The 21,498-nt window shown below is 49.1% G+C and overlaps 1 protein-coding gene across 2 annotated transcripts; it reads right to left on the bottom strand.

Moving 5' to 3' along the window:
• Positions 1 to 809: 809 nt before the first annotated feature.
• ECSCR (endothelial cell surface expressed chemotaxis and apoptosis regulator) lies at positions 810 to 21,420 on the bottom strand. 2 transcript variants are annotated; one of them, XM_075442210.1, is made up of 11 exons: positions 21,317 to 21,420; positions 11,272 to 11,313; positions 10,651 to 10,701; positions 8,599 to 8,712; positions 8,039 to 8,086; positions 6,094 to 6,141; positions 5,406 to 5,504; positions 4,054 to 4,152; positions 3,429 to 3,465; positions 1,973 to 2,072; positions 810 to 1,415 (listed from the first exon to the last, which is right to left on the bottom strand). In XM_075442210.1, exons 1-11 carry the CDS (start codon positions 21,372 to 21,374, stop codon positions 1,407 to 1,409), a joined length of 705 nt encoding a protein of 234 aa, XP_075298325.1. In that variant the 5' UTR covers positions 21,375 to 21,420; the 3' UTR covers positions 810 to 1,406. The 2 variants fall into 2 exon arrangements, with proteins under 2 accessions (XP_075298325.1, XP_075298324.1); XM_075442209.1 differs by lacking the exon at positions 810 to 1,415 and having other exon boundaries at positions 1,946 to 2,072.
• Between the last annotated feature and the right edge of the window lie 78 nt (positions 21,421 to 21,498).

Genomic DNA, 21,498 nt, shown 5'->3' with positions numbered 1-21,498 from the left:
CCTATGTTGAGTGCTTGGCTAAATCTTTTTTTCCTGGACTTCACAGTTTACCTTCAGGGTTGATGAATGTTGATGCTCGTGTTAGGAGAAGGCAGTGTCTCGGCGAGCTGCTGCTGGGTAGACAAGGTGCTCTGGAGGTCTGTGGTGACTGTCGAGCTGGTGAAGGAGCAAGCAGGAGCCGTGGTGAAGATGAGAAGAGGCAAAGGTCGTTGCAGAGTTAGTGCTTTGGTAGGTTACGCTGCTGAATAAGGCAGCTGAGACCTCCAGAAATACCCAACAACGCATCGTTTCTCTTAGGATCACGTGGAGGCTGGGTATGGACATCGCCGTCATCCTCGGTCGCTCGGCTTATGAGGATGTTTTGCTGTAGGCGGTGAGCCAGCGTGGGTTGTGAACCGGCTGGCTCCAGACATGAGCTGGTGCGCTGTGGAGCCTAACGGAGGGCTGTTCTCGTTATCGTGGTGACCCGGTGCTGCACTGGTGGTTCTTGGTGCTGAGGTAAGGTGGGTGCTCTGGCTGATCTGTGGAAGGGGAGGCTGCTTTCCTGGTCTGTCAGTGAGCTCTGGGAAAGCGGTGGTGCAGAAGATGGAAGCTCCCCCAGCAAACTCGGGCTACCAGACTTCAGGAGCTGAACTCAGCATTTTGCTTGTGTTTACACTCAGATAAAACCCTGTCTATATGTGCTTTACACTTAAGATGAGCCTTCTTTGAGCGTGGTGAACCTGTGGGAAGATGATGATCTGCCTGCCTGAAGCTCAGTTATTAATAATAAAGTATTTAAATGGCAATTTGCTTTTCAGCAGCACCTTTAATTCACGGCTCTCCAAACGCTTTACAGACATTGGTTAACATAGCCTCACAACAGCCCTGTGAGGTAGGTGGATATGATCATCCCCACTGCTGTGGGGACAATGAGGACACCAAGGGCAAGGGGCTTGGAGCACTTATGCTGGGATTTGACCTAGCACTTTGCCATTTATGTCCTGTTAGGCCTTCAGCTTCAGATCATGCTTTTCTAATGCATGGGTTTGACTCAGTGTGGGGCTATACCGATTAACGAGCCTGTGACTGGCTGGCACAGATGATAAAGGGCATTAATCTAAGGCAGCAGTGTATTAGCGAAGTAGATGGTTCCTTGGTGCTTCTTGCTGCTGGAATAATCTGAGGATTTGAAGGCATATCCAAAACAGATATCAACCAGTGAGCATGGCAGGCTGTAACTGGAGAAAGCCTTTAGACACCAGGTGAGGAAGCTATGTGGGATGCTACTGTAAATATATTGATCAGAAAGGACATAATAATTTATATATAAAGTCCACCCTTGCTCCTTCCCCAGGGAAAAAAAAAGAACCTAGAAAGTCGCTGCTGGTTGTTATATGTCAGCTTCAAGCTCTGGGCCCTTGGCTTCATAGCACCTGCAAAAGGAAGAAAACACGGTGCATCAGCAGCCTGTTTGGGCTGGCAAAAGAACTTAAGCAATGGATACCCTCAAACCCAGTCCCAGTGCTCGTTTAGCTTTAAAACAGCTTAAAATTATGTGAAGTGCTGGCATGTAATGGATCTGAGAGTACTGATGGGAGTGTTCTCCAACATCACCTGTGGAGCAGGAGTGTGGTAAGCTTGGCCGAGAGGGCGAGACCTTGATTTCACTAAGGCTAACTTATTTACCTCTTCTTTTAATGACAAACCACTCTAGCTCTGATGGCTGGCCCTAAGTGGTGGCACCTATGTGTGTGAGGTATACTTGACACATTGAGTTCAGGCAGCTTGGATAAACCCGAGATGGGCACCCAAACTTTCACCAGGCTCACTGGAACCAGTTTGGACCTTTAGGAGTTTGGCAGCTGTTTTTTTTTTTCTTACCTTTCTAAGGGAATAAGAAAGCAAAGAAACAACTCAAAGGCATGCTCTCTTCCAGCAAGAGAAATAATCCCCAGCTAGCTCTCTAAAAAGCAAGGCTTAAAAGGGAAACCTTTTCTGACGGTGGGTAACTCATGCTGTTGTTCATGTTGATGTTCTTCATGGAGATCAGAGTGATGTTGTTATCCTTCTGGCTTGGGCCTGCCGAGCAGCTGTCGAGAAGAGAAGGCAGTATTAACTACTCTGGAAAATGAGAGAAGGGAGTTTCTTTGCACACAGCTGGAGGCAAACTGGCAAGGCTGCGGCTGGCTGGCACACGGGACCGGGGTTGATTTGCACTGCCCTTTGGACTGCTGTCCTGATTGAGGCCCATCCCTAGTGCCAAATTCCCCATCCCCTGTCTGAACACAGGTTCAGAGGTCTCTGGGGAAACAAGCATTGCATTCAGACAAATTTGGATGCAGTGGTTTGCCCAACAGAAAGCACCATTGTCACCTGTGTCACTACTTGTAGGCAGAATCGGTTTGGGTCTGGTTCTCAGTGACTGAATTGCCTTCTAGCCCTGCAGCCACTACCAGGACTGGAACAAAAGGAAACAGTACCGTGTCCCTCTGTCCTATGCCCTTATTTGTCATACGAAGGGAGCCCTGGATATTTTTACATCTGATGCTGCTGCTCATGTATTGCCAGTGTCTCTCTCAAGAGTGAGAGTTAGAAGTGTTAGGAAGGTGGAATTCCCCTTCCTCCCTACCCTAAGGTGGTTTTGGTGCCAGTGGAGACTGGATGACTTTGAGGATTGGGGTGCCTCGGCGGTGCAGTCCTCTGCTCTGAGATGTCTTGCCTCGGTGGCTGCAGGTCACTTAGATCATGATCATTAAGGGTATCGGGGAACCATTGATGCTAATGCAAATTTGGAACCTAAACACTCAGGGACTTTGCTCCCTGTGTCCCTTGCCTTTCCAAGGCAGGTTTTATTACTTTGGTAGGAAACCATCAGATGGAAAAGTAGGACCAATGTGTTTTGGTCCATTCCAGCTCTCGTTCCCTGCTGCTTTCCCATGTGCAGCCTCTCTTCTTGGGTAGCAGTGATGGACCATGGGGTTCGGATGGACCATCCTCCGCTTGCTGCTTCTCTTCCAAATGTCTCTGAATTGGGTCCCCCTTATCCCGTTCTTCCTAGACAACAGTAATAGGCGTCTTGGAAGACATTTTTGGGGACCTGATCTCATCTCACTGAGGCTGCTTTGAGATCCAGAAACCCAAGTTTAGACCTCAAATCTGTATCTGGGCAAAGACAGAAAAGCAAACTGCTTTTGGAAGGTGATGAGTCTTCACAGATATCAGTGCAGGTTTGAAATGAGTCCCCTAAATATTGAACTTCTACCTTTGACTCCATCAGGCAGAGGATGAGGTGCTATGACAGGTCATTTTGGTTTTTTACCTGTCTCAAAGATGTCTTGAAATGCTTCCAACTGAAATAACCAAAGTAGCCTATTTTCCATGTTAAAATTAGTTCTGGAATAAACCTGGCATTTTCAACAGGATGTGAATAGTGTGAGCAGCCTTACCTCTCTGATACCATGGAGGTCCCTGGTTTCTGTTTGTCTGGGGGGAGAAAGGCAGTTGGTGATGTACAGGTGAGAAAACATCCCAGCCAAGCAATAAAATAAGTCAGCTATATTCAGAATTACGTTGTAGAGGTAATGAGATTACCTCTCATCAAATGAGATTAGAGAGACCACGGGGGATACTTCAGAGTTGATTGGAGAAAAATCTTCAGCTAATGTGACATACAGGCAGGACTGAATGCTTTGCTGACTGTTTAGTCACTAGAGTCCTTTGGTCTTTTGGCAGTTACCATCTTGCTGTAGAGCAGCCTTGCCCTCTAGTGGGAAATAGGATTTCGAAGGAAAAGGAGCATCAGACTCCGTGACTTTTGCTGGAAGAGCCTCCCACCACTGGAAATCTGCACATTTAACTGCAGCAAACTTCACAGTTTCCTTGTGCAGATGGGTCTGGGCTGGGGCTCTAAAGAGGTGGTCACACAATGTTCCTAACTGCTGAATCTGTGTTCAGTTTGGCTTAAAGCCTCACCCTGTGTAAGCTTTTTAAAAGCATTTTAGGAATTGCAAGATCCGTGTAGAAACTGATGACTTTTTGATTAGGGAAAGACAGATCACCCCAGGCAAATACCTTCTGAGTCCTTTGAGCGGTTACACTTGAACCTCAGGCTGACCACGCTGACCAGAATGATCACAACCACTATCAGGATAACTATGAAGCTGATGACACCTAGGGATAGAGGAAAGAACCGTCTGCGACTGATATAACAACGAGCCTCTCCTCAGCTTCCGCGGTAGTGGAGAGACTACGACTGCCATCAAAACTTGTGTAGGAAATCAGTATTTTCATTAAAATGAGCATGGTACTTAATAGGCAGAGAAGAAAGTAGTCACTAGAGTGAATGGCTTTATCCTCTTGTGTTTCACCCTCAAAGGGCTTCTGATGAATACTCAATTGGTAAGGCAGTGCCAGGAGGGCAGAAGTCAGCTGGTTACACTGGGGATTGATTGAAGTCAATATGTTGCTACTATAGTTGGTAAATCTTATCCTAAAGGTGTGTAAAGTCAGATAAATACATAATGTAACAGGGAGGGACAAGCTAAAGACTGTGAATGGTGTTACCTGTCTCATAAACCAGTGGCCAAGCGCAGATTTGATTCTGACATCTGGCCTCAATAAATCAAACTATTCTTTGCATGGGAATCTTGTCCTTTTAAGACTGCTTCAGGACATCTTGTGGCTTCGCTTGGAGGATATAAGCAAATGAAACTTACGAAGTTAACGCTTGAATTTTCAAAATGCTTCTGAAATAACACTTTTTCTCATAGTGTGATAGAAATGAGCAAATTGGTTTCTTTGCTGGTCTTCATGGATGAGGGAGACACTATAGCCCAGGGCAGAGTGGGTCTCTTAAATCTACCCTGTGCCTATCTTCAGATCTGTTGCCATGTGAAAGTATGGCATCTCTTGCTCCATCCCTCCACAGTCCGAAGGATGCGGAGGACTTGGCTGCTGCCTGCCAAGCAGGGTGCAACTGTACAGGGGAAGGCAGTGAGGCAGGGTGGGAATGAAGTCCCAACAGGTTTGCAGGGAAATAAAATTATCTAACCTTCCAGGCGGGTAGCATATTTATTCTAGGCGCTATCAGGCAATCAAAGGCATAGCATGGGGTCGTTTGTGCCCAGGTCTTGTCTTAAAACAGAGCTGGGGCAAACACAGATGCTGGGAGCAAGATGCCAACCTCAGGTGTAGCCACGATGGACTTTCAAATTATCTGTCCCTTGTATACTGGGCATGGCTGGGAGTATTTGTTAGGTGCTTTATTGCCTGCTGGTGACAAGTCTCTTTCTCAAGGGTTTTCCTGGATCAGGAATGCTGAAGAAGACAACCATGGAGCCACCTCCAGGGAAGCTGGATGTCCAAAACAGCATGGCCCAGAAAAACAGGTCCCCCTCCTCTCCCCAGGTTGCACAAGACCTTACCAAAAGCTGCCACCGTCAATGGTGATTTGTCATCTGTCGGAGTGGGCACAGGCAAGTAGCCAGAGGATGTCGGTGTTGGGGTGACTGGCTCTGAGGTGCCTACAAGAGAGGGAAAAGGTAGCTTTATGTAAAAGTATTTCTTCTAAGGTTGGGAAGAGAATTCCTAGCAATGCTAGAAGACCGAACTCGCACTTTATTGAAGAGAATGACATTGGATCCTGGCCATCCCCATCAATGTTAACAGCAAAGGAACTGAGACTTATCTGGGAATCAGATTGCCTTGGTGCGGCCCCTTTTATTGACAGTCTGAGAACACCCGCAGGGTTTTCTGCTGAGGCCCTAGTGACGAAGCTGAGTGTGGCAGGTGAAGGGCTGATCTGGCAGTGTGTCTGGGGGCATGCTTGTCCTGTCTCCCATGCTTTTCAACCTTTTGCCATGGTGGCACCTTTCCTGCTATGACTCACAATCACTGTTCCCAGGCTCAACAGGTTACCCCAAAGTGCTGCCTCTTTGGAGGTTTACAGGCTTTTTAAGGGCTAGATGGGATGGCCGGCATCGCTCATGTACTCCTTGGCTGTTCACTGTGTTGCCTTGAAGACAGCAGTATGATGGCCTTGCTGTTGGCTGTGAAAAGGGCTATAAAGCAGCTCGTGATAACCATCTCTCTGCATGAGAAAGGAGAAAGCACCTTGAGTTGCTGATGCTGTGGTACACTCACTTCTCTTGGGCTCTTGACCTGCACAGAGAAATGCAGAATGTGAGTCTTGCCCTTGAGTGTCATGTAATAACCATAAGAATAAATGGGCATGCAGGGGAGGAGAACAGATTCACAGTAATGCTGGTGATATCTGGGAAAACATGGAATTCATACTCTGGCTTTGTACTAGTTGCCAGACATACTTGGTACTATTTGCCATGTCCAAATAGAAACTGAAGGAACCAAAATTCAAATTCCCTTGTACAAACCTTGTTCAGGTTCTGCAGTCCCAGATGCATTTTTTGGGCAGATACAGCAGTTGAATACTGGAAGAGTGAACTGGGAAGGTTATAGATTTGCTATTGCTCATAAATGTTGAGACTTAAAAAAAAAATCTGCTTAGGGGAAGAAATTCTGCAGAATATGGGTATGGACTGACTGTTCGGCCTGTCCTTGGAGTTGGAATTAGTGGGTGTGCTGTCCTGGGTTATCTAGAAGTAATTAAGCTAGCTTGAGTTGGGCTAACTTGTACATCATATGTTGTCTAGCTGTGGCAGCGTAGAGGTTTGTTCGAGCAAGGACTCCAGTTCTCAGTGGGATGGACTGGCTTATGTAGAGCTGTTTGGTTTGTGACAGCTGCTTCCAATGCCCGTGCAAGCAGATTCAAAGCTAGCCTATGTGTTTCACTTGTACAGAGAAAAAAAACCCTTTGCTGCCTGCTGGATATGTGTTGAACGGCCAGATTTTCTGCATTGACCTTAATGAGGAGCTACAGGCCCAGTCAGGAGACTAAAAATGAGATTTCAGAGCTTCAGAAGATCATCTGTAGGTCAAGAACAATTTTCTTTCCTCCTTTCCCATCCCTGCCTTCCCAGTAGCAGCATTGGCCGAAAGTGTGTGCTGCCTGGAGAAGTGTGAAACAGCTCCTGGCACTCTGCAGTCGGCTGCAGGGCGGGCCGCTGAAACTGGGGTTCCTGTCTTGCAGAAAACATCACCGTTTCCAAATGTAATTTTGCCAAAAGTCAGAAGAAAAAGAGGAAACGGTATGAAATAACAAATCTAACTGGTTCAGAAATGGGTAACCACACAGAGCAGAACAGTCCTGAGAAGAAGGGACTACTGCTGTGCAATGTTTTCACCAGTCATAAAACCCTTTGCTTCATTCTGAAATTGTTCTTCTAGCCACAGGCGGTGCGTAGAAGCCATGGTTTGCTGAGCCTGGCATGGATACCCTGTCCCTGGAAGATGTTAGGTCTCACACAACAGGAGACTTCACTTTTGGAAGCATCAGCAACATTTCTATTGTCAAAGATGTATGGAGATTTTCAGATATAAAGAAGGGTTATAATTAATAGCAGTCTGCTCTGCTGCAAAGAGCTCTTGGCTTAGCTGGGCACAGGCATGCTGGTTGGACATCTGTGCAGCCAGAGCTGACCACGGGTTGTACTGAAGACCTGAGAGGTACTTGGAGAGGCAGAGCAGCTTCCGTCTTGACCACTGCAGATTTTTGAGGCTGAATCTTTAATGGAGAGTCAGCTTAGTTGTCAGATTTCAGTCTTCCCACTCTCTTGGATTCTGCCCTTGTTCTGAGAAAACCCACGCTGAATTCCCTAATTTTTGCTTACAGGCTGGGTTAGGCAAACTGTCAAAAGCAAAATTTTTTTGTTTTTTTAAAGGATGTTAAAAGGGTTCCCTTTTCCTAGACGTAGATCAATCTTTCAGCTGTTCAAGTTCATCCCAGGCGGAGAATGTTGAGTGCATTTGGTCTTGTGTTTTATCACTGCTTGTAAGGACACCAGACATGATTTTGGTGTTACTGATAGGTCAACCCCAAGATGAAGACTAGTGCTTAGATAACCTGCACCATGTGAACCAAGTAAGCTAATTGCCATGAAATCATCTAAACTTACTGTTACTCTATAAAAGGACAAAGTACCTTGAGGTGGTGAAGCTGCTGTGCTTCTGCTCCCATTAGACATTTCATCTGGATAAAGAAAACATGGGAAAGGAGAATTAACTCTTCAGTTTGTTACTAATTGTGCTATGGAGAGCTGTTGAGTTTCCATGGGGTAAAAAACTGTGTTTGCACGAGACTTCCCCTCCAAATAAACGTCAGTATGTCTAGCTAGCAAGCTGCGCGGTCAGTTTTAGCTGTACATGAGAGGTGAGCTTGGGAGAGGTCTGCTGGACAGGCTGGGGTGCCTGTAGCTCCTCCACAAAACATTGCCTGGTAAAGTGTGATCTGGCTTTTCTGATATCAGCTTGCTGTGCAGCTGCCACATCTAGGTCATGGTTGCATCCAACCCTGTGCTTCTGGGGAGGTGGAATGAGCTGCTCTTTTCACAAAGACTCAAAGAGATTCAAAAGTTGGTGCTGCTGGCTAAGTAGCATGGTGTGGACTCACCCAGTCTTTCTGATACCCCCGGTTTTGCTGGGATAAGGAGGGATGCATAAACAGGTCCTGCCTGAGCAAAAATTTGAGTTTTCCATACTTACCTTGTGCAGTCAATGCTAGCAGTGTTGTAGCGATGGAAGAGGATTTGGCTGTGGTAGTTTGACCGACAGAGGTGAGATTCAAGTCGGTTGGTGGTGTTGATTTTACTGAGGGCTCTGTAGAGGAAGCATAGCGTTACTTCAGAGAGCTCTGCTCTCCACAAGCTCTGCTCAGAAATAGCTTGGAAGAGGGCATGGCTATTGCAGAGTCCTCAGACTCCTAGGGAGTTACGGATAATCTGCTGGTGAAAGCATGGGTGGGAGCAGGCAAGGAAATAGCCTGCTCAGAGTCAGGGAGCTCTTGTGCTTCAGCATTAGCTTTTGCATTTTTAGTGTATGGAGGTGCTGAGCTGGCAGACCTCTGGGGACACATGGAGAAAGTCTGCTTTTTGCCATTGCTTTTCTCCCACTTTGAAAATGAAGGTATTTTTATCACTGGACACTTTAACTAGCTAGAGCTGCCTGGCACCCACGTGTTTGTTTGCTTGTTATCTGAAACGCTAGCTTTTATGTTTCATTTCACTGAGAGTCTCTAAGCACGAGTTATTCAGTTCTTGCAGTGGTCTGTAGGCTCTGTCAGCTTCCTCAACCTGCTACTCAAAGCTGCATAGCAAGGACATGATCCAGGGCAAGACGTGGGGGGAAAAAGCTTTGAATAAGCCCTCTGCAAGGAAGAGTGAATCACCAGCTTGGAATTTATAGGCAAGTTCCTTGTCTAGAGTTCTCCTGGCCTTCCAATAAAAACAAGAAATGAGCAAAAATGGTTTTAAGGTAGGTAGTTTTTTTGTTTATTTTCCTTTTATCCAAATGCTTCACTGAAATATTTAATTTAGGAATTAGTTTCTTTTTTCTGGAAGGTATAGAAGCAGAATCTGAGATATCTTTGAGATCTTTTTGCTTTATATTTTAGGGGTCCCTTTGGAGGGGTAGCTATGGCTAGAAAGATTATTTCCCCCTCCCCGAACACAGTACGAAGAGATCTGTCTCCAAAGATCCAAGTGGACGAACAGATGTGGATCTGGAGTTGGAGAGATCCCTACTTGTGTATTTGATTCTGTGTGTTTTTAGACTGAAACTGTAACTTCCTGCTAACACCTCGCTGCACCCACTTCCAGGGCTCCTGTGTGACCGTGGACACGTGGCAGTGCCCTGAAGCTGGTTTCAGCAGAGGAGGAGAACAGAAAAAAGAGAATAAAGTAACGGAACTCCTCAGAGGTTTGTATTACTTTTAAATATTTTTCTGTCCTTACGAGTGATTGCTGTTTCTGTGAAGGTAGATAGCGAAGCAAAACCCCCAACATGAATACCTGAAGTAGAACTAAGGCAGTGTTCAGTCCCTGTGCTGATACAGACATGGTACAGCTTAGGACAAGCCTCTTCATGCTTCCCCTTGTCCTCTTGGAGCCATGGGGAACATTTTGACCCGTGCTGTGGGAGGAGCTGAGCATGTGCAAAGCACTGGAAGTTTTTAGTTAAAAAACCAAAACAAAACGCGGTCAGCCTTGTCAGGAGAGCGGTATCGAACAGTGAATGTAATGCAGGGAAGCTCTTACAACAATGACTTCACAACTTCATCACTGCTACTTCCGTCGCGACACCAGGAGCCAAGGCCAGACGCGGCGTGCGAGGCAGCGTGCTTGCACGGCCCTCGCGTGGGAGAGCTGCTGAGCGGAGCGGGCGATGCTGGGTAGGGGGGTCAGCAGCGCGGACGCGGCCCAGCCTGGCTCCTTGCCTGCGCCCTGGGCAGTCGCATCCTTTGTGCACACAAGATGCAAAGCCCTGGGTTGTCACCTGCTGACCATGCTTCTCTCTATTCAATTTAGTGATTTTACCCTGTTCTCACTCACACCTGTGCCTTAATCCCTCTTGGAGTGAGCTGGCTGGATCAGAAGCCCTTACACCACCAAATTTCCTTCTTCCCCACCACTATTCTCATCTAACCTGCCACTCCACAGCCCCATTTATTGCTGGATGGCCCAGCTGGACCGAAGATCAGACCAGTTACAAACCAGGATGCCCCTGATCTGCACTCTTTGGTCTCCAGGTGAGCCGTACCTGAGGTATGGTTCTTTACTTCAGGGCTGTGTGTTGTTGACTGGGGTTGACCTGTAACACAAGCAGAGAGACAGGGAGGTGATGTCTCCTACATGTGCTCCTTGTTGGCGGGATCCCCATAGGGAGGGTCGGGTCAAAGGATGGGCCCTTCAGTGAGAGCTGAAAGGGTGACAGGGGTGAGAGATGCTGAGGAGGGAGTTTGTCACTGGTGTGGTTGTTGGGACCTGTGGGCAAAGGGACCTTGGCTTCAAGGATCCGTGGAGGAGACCGTGTTAACTGCTAGGAAACAGCTGGGGAAACGGGGAGCAAAGGTGAGGTGGGATCCCTCTGCTTTCGCTAGGCTTCCTGGAACACATTACTGCTCTCTTCCAGAAAAAAGGGGAGCCAGACGAGGTCATGCTCTGGGGTGCAGTGGCCTCCATGGCCCCTGGAGATCTGGGGGTGAATGATGATAGATGGGGCAGGCAGAGGTGGGCAATGCGGGGTCCTGGGAAAAGGGTGGGAAGTGGATAGGAGTTCTGAATCTGGTTCTCATTTGTGGACTCTCCATTTGCATCCCCACCTGGGCACGTGCATCCACATCCCAATAGACATTTAAAGCAGATCACAACCAGGAGGTACCTGTTACAGCATGGACAGAGGGGTCTGCGGAGGCTGTAGTACCTGCAGTGAAAGAATAAGAGTATTAGCGGTGTTAATCTGTGACTGTCACTAACGCATTCGTGTTCTTGCTGGTTGTGTGGTTTGGGTTTTCCTCATCTTCTGTACAACTGACTTTGAAATACATGATTTCCCCAAAAGCATCAGCAAAGAAGCAGTAGCCAGTGCAAACACTGAGTGCCAAGCTATCAGGTTGTGAGTACATCGCTACTGGAGTTTATTCAGCCAGGATAAATGACTTCCTCCCCGGATGGAGCCGAACCCTTCAGGGAGCTGTCTTCTCTCTTACAGGGAAAATGCAAGGCCATATAAACCAGTGGGGTCGTTCCCTCCCCAGGAGCTGTTTGCCTCCGGCTCAGTTTTGGCAGGGAAAGGCTGTTTGACCTGTGTTCTGGAGCTGTTTAAAGAGTTAAGACGCACATTTGAATGCTGGATTCCCTTGAGACCTTCATGAGTGGATGGATGAGGTTTGTAAAGGCTTCCAGGAGCAGACGGGACTGTTTTCCTTCCTGCCTCCTACCCCTGATCCTTCTGTTCCCTGTGTTTGCATCCTCGGAAGCCGGCTGAAGCCTTCTGGCTGTGTAAGCCCGGACAGAGCAAGGGGGCTGTTGGGGGCTGCAGGCTGCAGACCAGCTTGGAGCTGCCTTCCCTGGTAGTGGTGGGCAGTCCTGTAGGTCCATGCAGGGCTTTGCCCTCCCAGGATTGCAGGTGTTGCACTGAGTCCCTAGTTTCTCAACTGAGCGGTAGTTTTTTTGGGTTTTTTTTCATTTTTGTTTTGGATTTATGACAAAGCATCCCTGCACCAATCCCACATGTTGCCTGTCCTCAGGACCCCTGGTGTTTTTCTTTAAGCTCCAGCTCCTGGAGTCCTATGATTGGATGAGATGCCAATTAAAAATGCTGCCATTTAAAACAGAAAAAAAGAAATGTCCAGTTCCCATACCTAGGGACAAGAACTGGAAAATGTAAATGCACTTTAAGTGCTCAAATCAAACCTAACGGGTTTAACTTTGAAAAGGCGACTTTGAGTCTGTTGTTTTGGAAATGTGCATCCTAATTGGTATTTTAAAATGGTTATTGCTGGCAGTCCTGGTGCTGCCCGTAGCTAAGATCAATGAAGGAAACTACATAACAGCTACAGAAACCAGCTGAATCTGATCCCACCAGTGATCCATCTCACCAGAGTCCCACGAGAGCTGACAGCTCCTGAAGGTTTCGGTCAAATAGGGCCAGCAATACAGGTTGCATCCTTTCACCTCGCTGTTCCCTTGTAATGCCGTGCAGCTCTGTTGCAGCAGTGGTCAGCAACGAGGTGCAGTGCATGTGCTACAGCTCATGGGGTGGCAGGGGGGAAAGATCCAGCAAAGCAGAGCAGTTCTTGTGCACCCATTTACAGCCCAAATCTGTGCTTCCTGTACGCGAGATTCTTCTCACTTGCTGCTTTACATCTTCATCTCGCCAGCTGTTTTACATCTCTCACGAGCCAGCCTGCGAGAGAGCTCATCTCCAGACTCTCCTTCTCACCAAAGTAAGGACCAGGCACTTCTGAAACCCTATTGCTCTGACTTGTTTCAGACCTCTACCTTACCTTACCTATTTCAGATTTCTACCTTACTCTAGCTGTGGCTGGAGGAGACACAGCCTGCCACATCCCGTTCCTTACCAGGAGCCGCAGAAGTGGTGTAGGTGATGTACGTCATGGTAGGTACCTACGCTGTAGGTGTCCGAAAGAGGCCAGATGAATGCCCTGGTAGTGGTGTGTATCTGGAATGAGATCTTTGGCTTCCAGTGTATGGGGGTCGTCGGGGCTTGGCTCGGAGCCCACCCCTTGGGACCATCTGGGTGTAGCGAGCTCCTGATAGATCTCATTTTTCTCATGCAACAGTGTTGGAACCATAATTGTTTGTGTTTTTTTTTTTTTTTTGTCTGAGGCTTTATGACAATGATCCCAGCCAAACAGGAACAAAACCAGTGTGTAAACCATGGTGCATACACAATAAAACACGGTCTCTTTATAGGTGGGATTTGGCTGTGAAAATCAGACCTGACTTTTCAAATCTTTTCGGTGCTTTTCTCTTCTAGCTTACCGGGCAGCAGGCTGGCAAAGCTGTCTTGTTTAGTCCATAAAAGAGGAGACATGATCAGATCTTTAATTACATGGAGAGGAAGGGACTAACTGGTTTTCTAAATCCTTTGGGAACAGGACCAGAAAACAAGGACTTTAAGTGCAGCAAGGAAAGGGGAGGCTGAGCAACAGAAAACTGTCTTGACATAAGGATAGTGAATTGCGAGGAGTGATTGTGTAGGAGAATTACAGGATATCCTTCTCTGCAGGTTTTGAAGAGCAGGTTGAATGAACGTCAGTCTAGAGATGTAGACAGGATTATGGACAGATGTAACATCGTTTATTACATCTACCAATATCGTGAAAAAAGAGATATTTTGGGCACACGGTTGCCTTTCTTAAAGAAGTAGAGATGCTTGTTTTGAGGAAGGGGCGTGCACCCCTTTTCAGCCGTGTCGTGGGATGCTGTGGGCACTGCCTGCTCCGGGGGGGCCCAGCTGACTCTACGGAGAACGTGCAGTGACTTGGGCTGTTTCCATTGATCCCGAGAGTTTCTCTTTGTCACTGGGCTTCCTCTTAAACACAATTACAACACAATTTCTGGACATTGGTTTGCAAATGCCTTAAGGTACTCTGTATACTTTCAGCACAAAAAAATAATGTGCTGAGATCATTGTGGGGGCCAGTATCCTCTAGCAGCTGCCAAACTCAAACAGCTCCTCCTTCTCCAAAATTTCCTTGCGGAGGCCATTGTCTTGTTCCTCCATGGTGAGAAGTAGCTGCTTGTAACACATCACACAGGTGCTCTTTAGTGTACACAGCACATGAAAGCATGAAGAATCGCTGAAGAAAGAGCTATTGTCTATACTTAGTCTTTGTCAAAGGAAAAGGAGGGTGAAGGTGCTGAGCTGGGAGCTTATTTCATCTTTTTTGGTGCAGCTGAGGAGAAATCTGAGAGCTTGCACGGAGCCTCTGGGGATGGGAGGAAGGTGAGGGCAAGGAGATGACATTGCACTGTACTGCGTCCCTGATGGGACCATCCTACGGGCGAGCTCCAGCTTCCCCGGCGCTAGGGCAAGAGGAGGAGGATCTGTACTCAACATTTTCTTCCACTGCAGCTCAGCCCTTCACTGAAGGTCACACCAGAGCATTGGCTCATAAGGAGTTCTTCATTTGCAAAACTAAACCTTGGGCTTATTGTAAATAAGATGAATAAGCAGGTTTTTTGCATTGCTCAGTCCCTGGAGTTCACCTGGCCAAGTAGCTGCTTGCTCTGGTCTGCTGCATTTGAGCTTTGCTGCAGAGAAGTGACCGGTCTTGCTGCGAAGGGGCCAAGGGATGGAGATCCCCTTCTGGCGCTTTGCTCAGGAATAAATGGCCCTGGCTCCTCCAAACACAACCGCACGTTATTTCAAAGCGGAGCAGGTCTGGCTCTGACTTCTGGCCACTGCTCCTTGTTATTCCTTCCCTGCCAACTCAAATAATCAGAAGTGTGGCTATATCAGTTGTTTTCTTTCGGTGGAGGTGCTTAGCATCCCGGCTGAATTGCAGCGGAGGGGGACGGACGTGGCGAAGCAGGAAGGGACCCAAGTCACGTCGTGGGGCTGGGCGGCAGGACGGCTACGAACAAGAAAAGGCCACGCGTCGCGGCTCCCTGCCGACGTCCCCAGGGACTCCCGTGCAAACGGTGCTGGACACCGCTTCCTCCGGTGCCGCTGCCAGCACGGCCCCGCTCCCCTCCACGGAGGGCCCTGGCTGTGTAAACAGCTAACAATAATAATCAGGACGCGGCCAGCGCAGCTGTAATTGCAATAAACATCAAAGCCATTCAAACGACTCGCCACTGAGCGTAAGCACTGCCAAGATATTTGTTGCGTGTTTGGGTGCAAGTGATTTATAGCCAGACTGTGCAGTTCTAGGTGGAGACGGGGAGCTTGCTGAGGGATTTATGATGGGAAATATGGCTTTCTACTCTCGCTGTAAGGGGAAACTCCTGATTACCCACCAGAGCCACGGAGCTGCAGAGGAGTGTGTCGGAGCTGCAGGTGCATCTCAGCTCTGGCTCAGCGCTAGCTGCTTTTTGCTTCATTTTTCCAGAGGACGAGCGGGGGAGTTCTGGATTTCTGTTATCTGCAGTAATAGTTCCGTGAGCTTAGATGTGAGTGTTAGACCGAGAGCAGAGGGCTCTTTCCATGGAGCCTTCTCACACGGCAGCCAAGATGTTCCCAGAGCCAGCAGCTCACCCTGTTCACTCCTCAGCACAGAAAGAGAATGATGTAAAACAAAAAAGGGTGAGTTTTAGGTATTTCTGCTTTGGTATTATTTTTGGCAATTGCAGATGTTTAAAGAGTGGTCTCTCCAGCTGCTGACCAAGGAGAGGCACTGACATACAAAAATCCCCCAGACTTTACATCAGACCCTCTGTAGAGCAGCGCTGCTGTAGCAGAGACCTGGGCCAGCTGCTGGGAACACCTCAGCAGGGTTTAGGTGAGGCTCAGGAAGGGGTCGTGCTGGCCCGTCGGTATCCACAGAGGGATGGAGGCACAGGGGAGGGTCTCTGGCACCAGTATGAAGGCGCAGGGACTGGTCCTGTCCACTCAGAACTGGTGATGGAGAGGAGCCGTCTGTCCTCGATGATGTGTGACCCTGGACTCCCCTCCATCTCTGGCAGTTCTGGGGGGAGACGTGGCGATGTCCTACCTGTCCCCAGGCAGCGCATGGCATGGCAGGGAGCTGCAAAGCCCCTGTGGCACTGCACAGCCTTGCTGTACCAGCCTCGGCGTCACCCGCTGCTTGCAGGTTGGATAAACAAATGCTTTCAGAAAAGAGACCTAGCAACCTAAAATTAGACTTTTCGATTCATATATTGGCAATTCTGTCAAACGACCCGCGACAAAAATACACCGACTGCTTAACGAGAGTGCAGCTGTTTCCTGGGTGGAACACAGCAGCTGTTGAAGCAGCAGGGAGCAACACTGCCTGATTCTTAGGGCTTTCATATGGAGAAAAATCCTGTATTAGGAAATGTGGACAGCAGAGAGCTCTGCAAAAGCCTAGGTCCCATTTTATTAAGCGCCTAAAAAAGGTGCCTTTTTCTTGAGGGTCTCACAGCAGAACAGGTAAGGTGGAAACTGTGGAGGAGAGAGAGGCAAAGTGTCGTTGTGCAGGCTGGATGAGTGACAGCCTAAATCAGGTCCCAGACCCACAGAGGTATTTAAGCATCTAATTCCCCAATGGCATGGGAGGTTTGGCAGCTCACTGCCAAGCGGTGCGGAATTGTAATGACTTGGCCAAAGTGTTACGGAAAGTTTAGAGAGCCAGGAATTAAACCCGGATCTCATCAGCAATTAAAATTAACCTTAGCCTTCCTCTGCCCCTCCTCAAGGGCTGCACCCAGGCCTGGGCATCCTCTCTGAGCATCATGCTCTGAGCTCCTTGCTGGTGAGCTGTTCTGGAAGCAGATCTTAGCGGAAATCAATTAAAAACCACTTGAATGTAGAAAACAAGACAGGAGACAAACAATGTGGGGAAACCGCGTGCACGGAGCGGGCTCTGCACATCACTGTGTGTGCTGAGGTCTGTTTTTTCCGCGAAAAGTTGTTGCTCCTGGAAGAGGAAAGCAGCACAACTTTTCTTCTGGCTGCACCACCACTGCTCCGTGGTGTTCGGGGACCAAACCCCTGCTCCATCAGCCTGCTGTGCCGTCAGCACCGGCGTTGCCATCCCCTGCAGCCATGCAGCCAGCGTGGTGCGTCCGCGGGGGGTGCCTGCCAGGCATGTCTTGCTTCCCCCAAGTTCATGGAGGCTCTTTGCTACCATTTCCGAGTTTATTCATGAATTTATTATTACAAGATTCCCCAGGTTTATTTGGGTGCTGCTGGTAGCAGCCAGGCTGTATGGTGTCCGTGAAGCACCGTGCAGGAACGTGATCTGCTGGGATCAGTTTGGCTCCCACTTGGTGACCCAGGAGACAGGGTGTGGCTGGTGGCAAAGGGGTGTCTCACAATTCCTGTTCCTTCCACTCTCTTTTCACCAGTGTCCTGGCTCGAACCCCAGGGGAGCACTGAAGGATGTCCCTGCCTGGGTGCCATCATTTCGGCGCGTGGGTGCTGGGGAGGCACCTTGCAGATGCTGCCTGAAACGCTGAGTCTTGCTGCAGCAGCAGCTAAAGCGCAGGTGAAGCATCGTGGCCTGAGAAGCTTCATCTGAGCCCAGGTTTTAGGTGAGTGACCCTGGTGATATCATCTAGGTTTTATTCCCAGATTTCAAAGCACTTCATGGAAGAGGTCATTTTATTTTTCCTATTTCATATCTGGGGAAAACAAGGCACGGGAATGTTATGCAGCTGTGGTAAGTGGCAGACACAAAGCCCAGTGGTCCTGTGTCTCCGTCCGGTGCATCGCCAGCTGTGACATGTTTCTCCCTCATTTCTAATTGCATGAATTTCAATGTGATTCCAAGATTTTTAGCAACTCCAGAGTCACTTCTAGCTAGTGTACAAGAGGAGCTTATTGAATTGTATATCTGGAGCTGCTCGCCCAAAGCTGTGCTGCCCTCGGGGGCATTCAGAGCCTGCAGCTGTGCCTGATGATGCTGGGAAGGGTAGGGGAAACCCACCTTGCATCCCCTCTCTTGCCCAGAACCAGTGATGGCTGTCCCCAGTGCCAGAAGGGTTTGCCTGGCTCGCTCTGGACTGTGAATGGACACCCCCCACACCTCCATGGACCCACATTGTTGCCACAAAGAGCTCCACGTGAGCTCTCCCTGCCTGCTCTTTACGTAGGGTGGCAAGCCCAAGCCACTAGCTTTGCTTCTGTGCTACAACGTCCCTGTCCCATCCCTGTGCCCCAGATTGGGTCCCAGGCCAGTGGTTTCTGACCGGCAAGGGGTAAGAAGGTTCTCCCTAAGCTGTGAAATCCAGCTGCTAGTAAGGCAGTGCCTTTTAATCGCATCCCTGGTGTTTCATCGGGTTTGAAGCAAGTTTCACCAGCTACCGGCATTAGGGGCAAAGTCTCCTTGAAGCTTTTATGTCTTCAAACACCACCACAGCCAGAGATGTTAGAGGGGACTTTGCTCCTTTCTGCTGTGCTGGGATGATTCAGCTGAAAGGTGAAAACAGCCGCCCCAGCCCATAAGTCTACAAAAAAGACCAGATGTGAGGTTCCTCCTCTTTGTGGTGGTTGGGTCCGGCTGGGCAGTAGAGCAATGAGACCGTCTGCCTGAGGCTTGGCAGCCGTGCCTTTCGCTGGTGCTACACAAGGTGCAGCTCTCCTTTTTCCAGTCTTGGGCTTAAGCCCGCGCCTCGGCTTTCCCAGCAGGAGCCTTCCCGGTGTGGGGTTACCGGCACTGTCTTCTCCAAGGACACCTGTTGTTGACTCACCTATTGTAAATGGGACATAATTCCTGGAAACCATCTCTGGCTGCTTTGGTCAGATTTGCAGAGTCATCTGCGGGGTTTCGTGTTACTAGAAGGGAGCAGTTTGTTTTCTGAACAAACATTTCTCCTATCCACCTCCTGCTTTCTCTTCCTTCTTCACCAGGTCAGGGTTGTGCTTGCCAGTCCTTTTTGGTGAAGGAATCGGCATGAGGATCCACCAGATGCCCTGGATTTAGGACGCAAGCACTGTGTCTGGCAGGTCTCCTGGCAGCTCAATCTCTGTCCTCTAGCCGCACCCCATGTTTCCCATTATGTCAAAAATATATATCAACATATTTATATGTTTTCAATATACTGTGCTGCTCGTGGCATTATCCATCCACTGCCTGTGGTGCAGATAAGGAGAGCAGTGCATAGAGCGATCAACAGTGGGAAAATGCTGCTGGTTCTCATCAGCTTCGAGGAGGAATTTTTTAGTGGAAATCTTTTGTCTGGAAAATGCCTGCCCATTGTAATGGAAATGGTTCATAGGAAGAGGTTTGTTTGGACAAATATTCTGTTAAGTGTTTCTGGGGGAGGAAAAACAGGATGGAAATGTTCCAAACCTTCCCACTTCAGCAATTTCAAAACAACAGTATTTGAACCTCCCTTTAGAAATAACTGAGAGTGTCAGGAGTTTAAATGAAGAAATAATAAATTCATTAATGAATTAATGAACTTGCACAAAGTCTTTAAAAAAACCCAAAAACTGTGTGGAAACAGGCAGGTATTAGTCTGCAGCCAAAGCAAATTCTGTCTCTCCTGCAAGGTCACTTCCACCTCCTCAGGTGCAGGGAGACCTGTGAGCTCTTCTGTCGTGTTCAGGAGCCTCCAGTTCCCTTCTCTGCCTGTGTGTCGGGGAACGTGTGGCGTCACTGCCCCCGTCCCTGCCCCTTGCGCTAAGCCTGCTGCTGGGCCTTGCGCAGAAGCTCCCCCCTCCAGGTACTAGACCACCTTAGTGACTTTGCTATACAATGAAAAATAAAATGAAAAAAGCCATTTCAGAACTGTCGGATCAATGCAAAACAGTGAGACGGCACGCGTGACCGCGGGGAAGGCCGGTTGTTTTGATGGAAGCCGGAGAGGTGCCACGGCACCGTGAGCTGAGGCACAGCCAGCACCAGCAGCGCCGTTGCCATGGTCTGTAGGCATCGGCCCCGCTGGGGTCCGGCGCCAGCTGCTCGGCACACGTCTCGTGAGAGCAGTCCCTGCCCCGTGATCCTAGGCGGGCTGCAGAGGACGAAGGGATGCCCTCGGACCGAGGGACGGGGCGTGCTGTCCCTCCCAGCTGGTACCGCAGCAGCCAGGTCTGCCCGGGGGCGAATCTCCGGGGCCAAGGCAGCCAGCGGCCCCGCTCCGGGCAGGGGCTGCATCTTGGTGTGCAGCCGAGCTGGGGAAGGTGCCTGACAGCCTCTCTGGTGTCCCTGTCCCGTGCCAGCACACCAGGGAGTTTTAAGGGAAAACCAGCATTCTGGGCAGGCATGCAGGAGCGTCGCAGTATGGCCATGGGGCCTCAGAGCTGCTTGGCTGATACCCAGGCACAAAGCCAGCAGTATCACCCCTGATGAAGAGAGAAGGTTTCCAATCCACGCGCTCTTACTTTTCAGAATGACACAGCTACTAACTGAATTGGTTTCTATATTCTCTGCCTTTCAAAAATCCTGTAATTACCAGCACAGTGGTTATAACCCATAGGCAACTTCTGTGGTTTAATGATTAAAAACTTCGGATCGGAGACGCGTTGTTTTTAGGTGGTTGCCTGTTAGAAGCAGCGATGGTGTTGCAGTCTGTATTCCTCTGACTGCTTTTCAGCTCCTAGCTACTTCGGCTGTCAGCAACGCGAAAGGTGCCTGACAATGCAGGAAAAAGCAACCTGTCGCCCTTCAGAGCCGGAAACCGGTTCCTTCATCCCACACCGCGACTCACGTGGGAAAGAGAAGCCAAAGCAGAACTATCACAGAGGAGCAGAATTATTACAGTAAGGATGCACAATCATTTAGGTTGAAAAAGACCTTAAAGTCATCGAGTCCAACCGTAAAACTAACACTGCCAAGTCCACCACTAAACCACGTCCCTAAGCGTGGTCTGCATGAGTCTTCCACAGGGTCTTTGTATTCATATCGACGAGAGGAGAAATTAAAGTCACCAAGGAAAAAATAGCTTTGAGGAAAATAATGTTGTGTACATTTCAATGCTCTACCTTTATGCTTATTTGACAAAAGTCACTTGCTACAAAACACCTCAGCATCGCAGCCCTCAGCAGCAACGCTCCTTTTGTTAACCAGGAAACAGGTTTTATATTCCAGCGCTGTCAAATAAACCCCGTGAACCTGGTACGGCCGCATTTTTCCCAGCAACCTGACTCCTGCCACCCCTGAATTTAAAGGCTGAGCTTTCCGACGGCAGCTACTACACGTTTGCATGCCTGGCCGCTTCCCTGTGGTGCCCCTCGTGAAGCCGCGCTCCCCACGTCCCCCCGCCCAGCACCGCTTCACCCCGCCCGGGCTGCGAGCGGAGCATCTCACCTCGGAACAGCACGCAGCCGAGCAGCCAGAGGAGCGGACGGACGGACGGAGCCAGCATCTTCGCGGCGGCCTGTGGCTCTGCAGCCCGGCTGAGGCTCTGTCCATCCCGGGAGGGACGAGAGGGTGAGGAGCGATTTGCCTGCCTGGGCTGACTCTCGCAGAGCTTCCTGTTAAAGAATAGA

This window comes from Opisthocomus hoazin, chromosome 23, assembly GCF_030867145.1.
Source record: "Opisthocomus hoazin isolate bOpiHoa1 chromosome 23, bOpiHoa1.hap1, whole genome shotgun sequence".
NCBI lineage: Eukaryota > Metazoa > Chordata > Aves > Opisthocomiformes > Opisthocomidae > Opisthocomus > Opisthocomus hoazin.
Note: the sequence above shows the minus strand (reverse complement) of the source record. Positions and strands in the feature narration are given on the sequence as shown.

Excerpts from the sequence above, each read along its gene's own strand:
- ECSCR (XM_075442209.1), bottom strand. The coding sequence starts at position 21,374 with ATGCTGGCTCCGTCCGTCCGTCCGCTCCTCTGGCTGCTCGGCTGCGTG. Across the intron at positions 10,702-11,271 it reads CTCTGTCCATGCTGTAACAG|GTCAACCCCAGTCAACAACA; the intron begins GTACCTCCTGGT and ends CTTGTGTTACAG. Across the intron at positions 2,073-3,428 it reads ACCTCCATGGTATCAGAGAG|CTGCTCGGCAGGCCCAAGCC; the intron begins GTAAGGCTGCTC and ends TCTTCTCGACAG.